The sequence below is a fragment of the Aplysia californica genome, unplaced genomic scaffold, assembly GCF_000002075.1.
Source record: "Aplysia californica isolate F4 #8 unplaced genomic scaffold, AplCal3.0 scaffold01107, whole genome shotgun sequence".
Taxonomy (NCBI): Eukaryota; Metazoa; Mollusca; class Gastropoda; order Aplysiida; family Aplysiidae; genus Aplysia; species Aplysia californica.
In genome coordinates, this window is record NW_004798377.1 from 70224 (window position 1) to 72096 (window position 1873).

General features: G+C 42.2%; 1 protein-coding gene across 1 annotated transcript in view; it reads left to right on the forward strand.

Annotated features, from left to right (window-relative positions):
• LOC101862764 (trafficking protein particle complex subunit 6b) overlaps nt 1-1662 on the forward strand; it is a gene marked incomplete in the record, with an annotated part of 16580 nt that extends 14918 nt beyond the window's left edge. The window contains 1 exon segment of the mRNA XM_013090015.2: nt 1325-1662. Within this exon segment, the coding sequence (XP_012945469.1) occupies nt 1325-1356 (32 nt within the window).
• Nucleotides 1663-1873: the final 211 nt, after the last annotated feature.

Genomic DNA, 1873 nt, shown 5'->3' on the forward strand with positions numbered 1-1873 from the left:
GAACAAATTGAGATAGGGTTAAACTTCAACGTTTCTTTATCTCTGTTTCAGTACCTGGCGTTCCCGTGTGGCATGATTCGAGGGGCTTTGTCTAACCTAGGGGTGAACTGCATCGTCACGGCAGAAGTCAGTGCCATGCCAGCCTGTGAGTGGACGGTTTTGTTGTGTGTTGTATGCCTACATGTTTTGTGCCCTCTTTGACCAAGTTTAGATCATTTAGTTGTTTTGGGAAATGGGCTGCTTGAACCATGCCTCTGTTTGGGCCAGTCTGGATTCTTTCTGAAATGATGTGGAAAAAAACTGTTGCAGGAAAAGAACGCTGGTTGGAACAAATGTGTGCTTTCACTGCGGTACAGGATGGGCACAGTATTATCTCTCTCTCTGCCATTGTGACTATCACTATCAGTTTGCAGTCATTAAATATTTGGTCAAATTTTAAAAAAATAAATCAACTGCTGCAGTGAATTAAAAATACAGTATAATGGTAGATTGCTAAAAGAATTCTCAATGTGTCTGCTCTATCAGGATTGCTTCATATGGGGAGCTATTGTGCTTTTATTTTAAAATTCTTGCAAATTTCAACTCTGTTGCATTCCCTGATTTTTTCGTTATGAATAGAAAATTTGCCAGTAGATCAATTTTGTTCTCATGAAAACTAAGAAGAGATGCTGACCCATGTAGATCAAGCGTAACAAGCTGCATGCAGGCTTTGGCAAATTTACCTCAAGATCTCGATCTATCGGCTCCTTCTGGTGCTTTTAGTTGACAAAAGATAGAGTGGTGCCTCTGGGCACTTGTAGTAAGTTTTGATTGGTAAGTAGTTGCCCCCCCCCCCTCGGGACAGTGCCACTGACTGTAGTGTCTTTAGGCCATTCCCAAAGGGGGAACATTTCTCGTTCAAGCATAGTAGAATTGTAAATGGGCTGACTCATGTCACGCTCATAACTGTGCCTGATCTACAACAGGAAACTGCTGCTTTTTCTTTCCTAATCCTTACTATTGTCATTTTCCTCTACTTCTTTGTATAATTGTTACACTCTTGTGACCCGCTATTTCCGGGGTGCCTTGATAGTCGAAGCAGACTTTGTGCTGTTGAAGCCAGAGAGGTGAGCAGAATAAGTCTGATTCCCTGTAAAGACTTTTCTGTTGACATCCACCCCTTGGCGCTCATATGACCGTATGCAGTTGTGAGCGCCGTAAAATCCTCTATTAAAAAAAAAAAAAATAATAAGTAGTTGGCTATGTTGACATTGTGTATCTGCATCATGTCATGATGTGGGGAGTTTTGTTTTAATGACTTTATTTATTTTTTTTCTCTTCCCAGGTAAATTTCAGATCCAGATCCAAAGGACGTAGCAGGTCTGAAGAACGTCATTCAGCGACTGTATCAACGGGCGACTGTGTCAACGGGCAATTGTGTCAACGGGCCAATTTGACAACACAATTGACAGTACGGTAGTCCAGGCCTCTGTGCACAGAAACACGTCTTAATTGTTAGCTGCGGTGTGGGGAGGTTCTTCCTGTTAGGTTTGAGTTTGACTCCCTTGCTCAGTCAGAGCAGAGCGTGGTTAGATCACCCACAGGGGTGCTGCCACACTCATGGCCAGTTTCCATGCCCTCAACAAACTGGGTTTTTTTTTTTTTTACCAAATTCATCCTGAAGAACATTCAGAGACATTTCAGAATATAATTTTTATGTGTTTAATCACTGTAATTTGGGAGATACAGCTGATATGTTAGGAAAATCCTGAGGAATGGCCTGACAACCCTGCACATTCCCAATGACTGAGCTAACACAAAAACAGTGACACAAAAACAGTGACACTCGGATGCAACAAACTCATATTCAACAGAAGGAGATGAACCCCCCCCC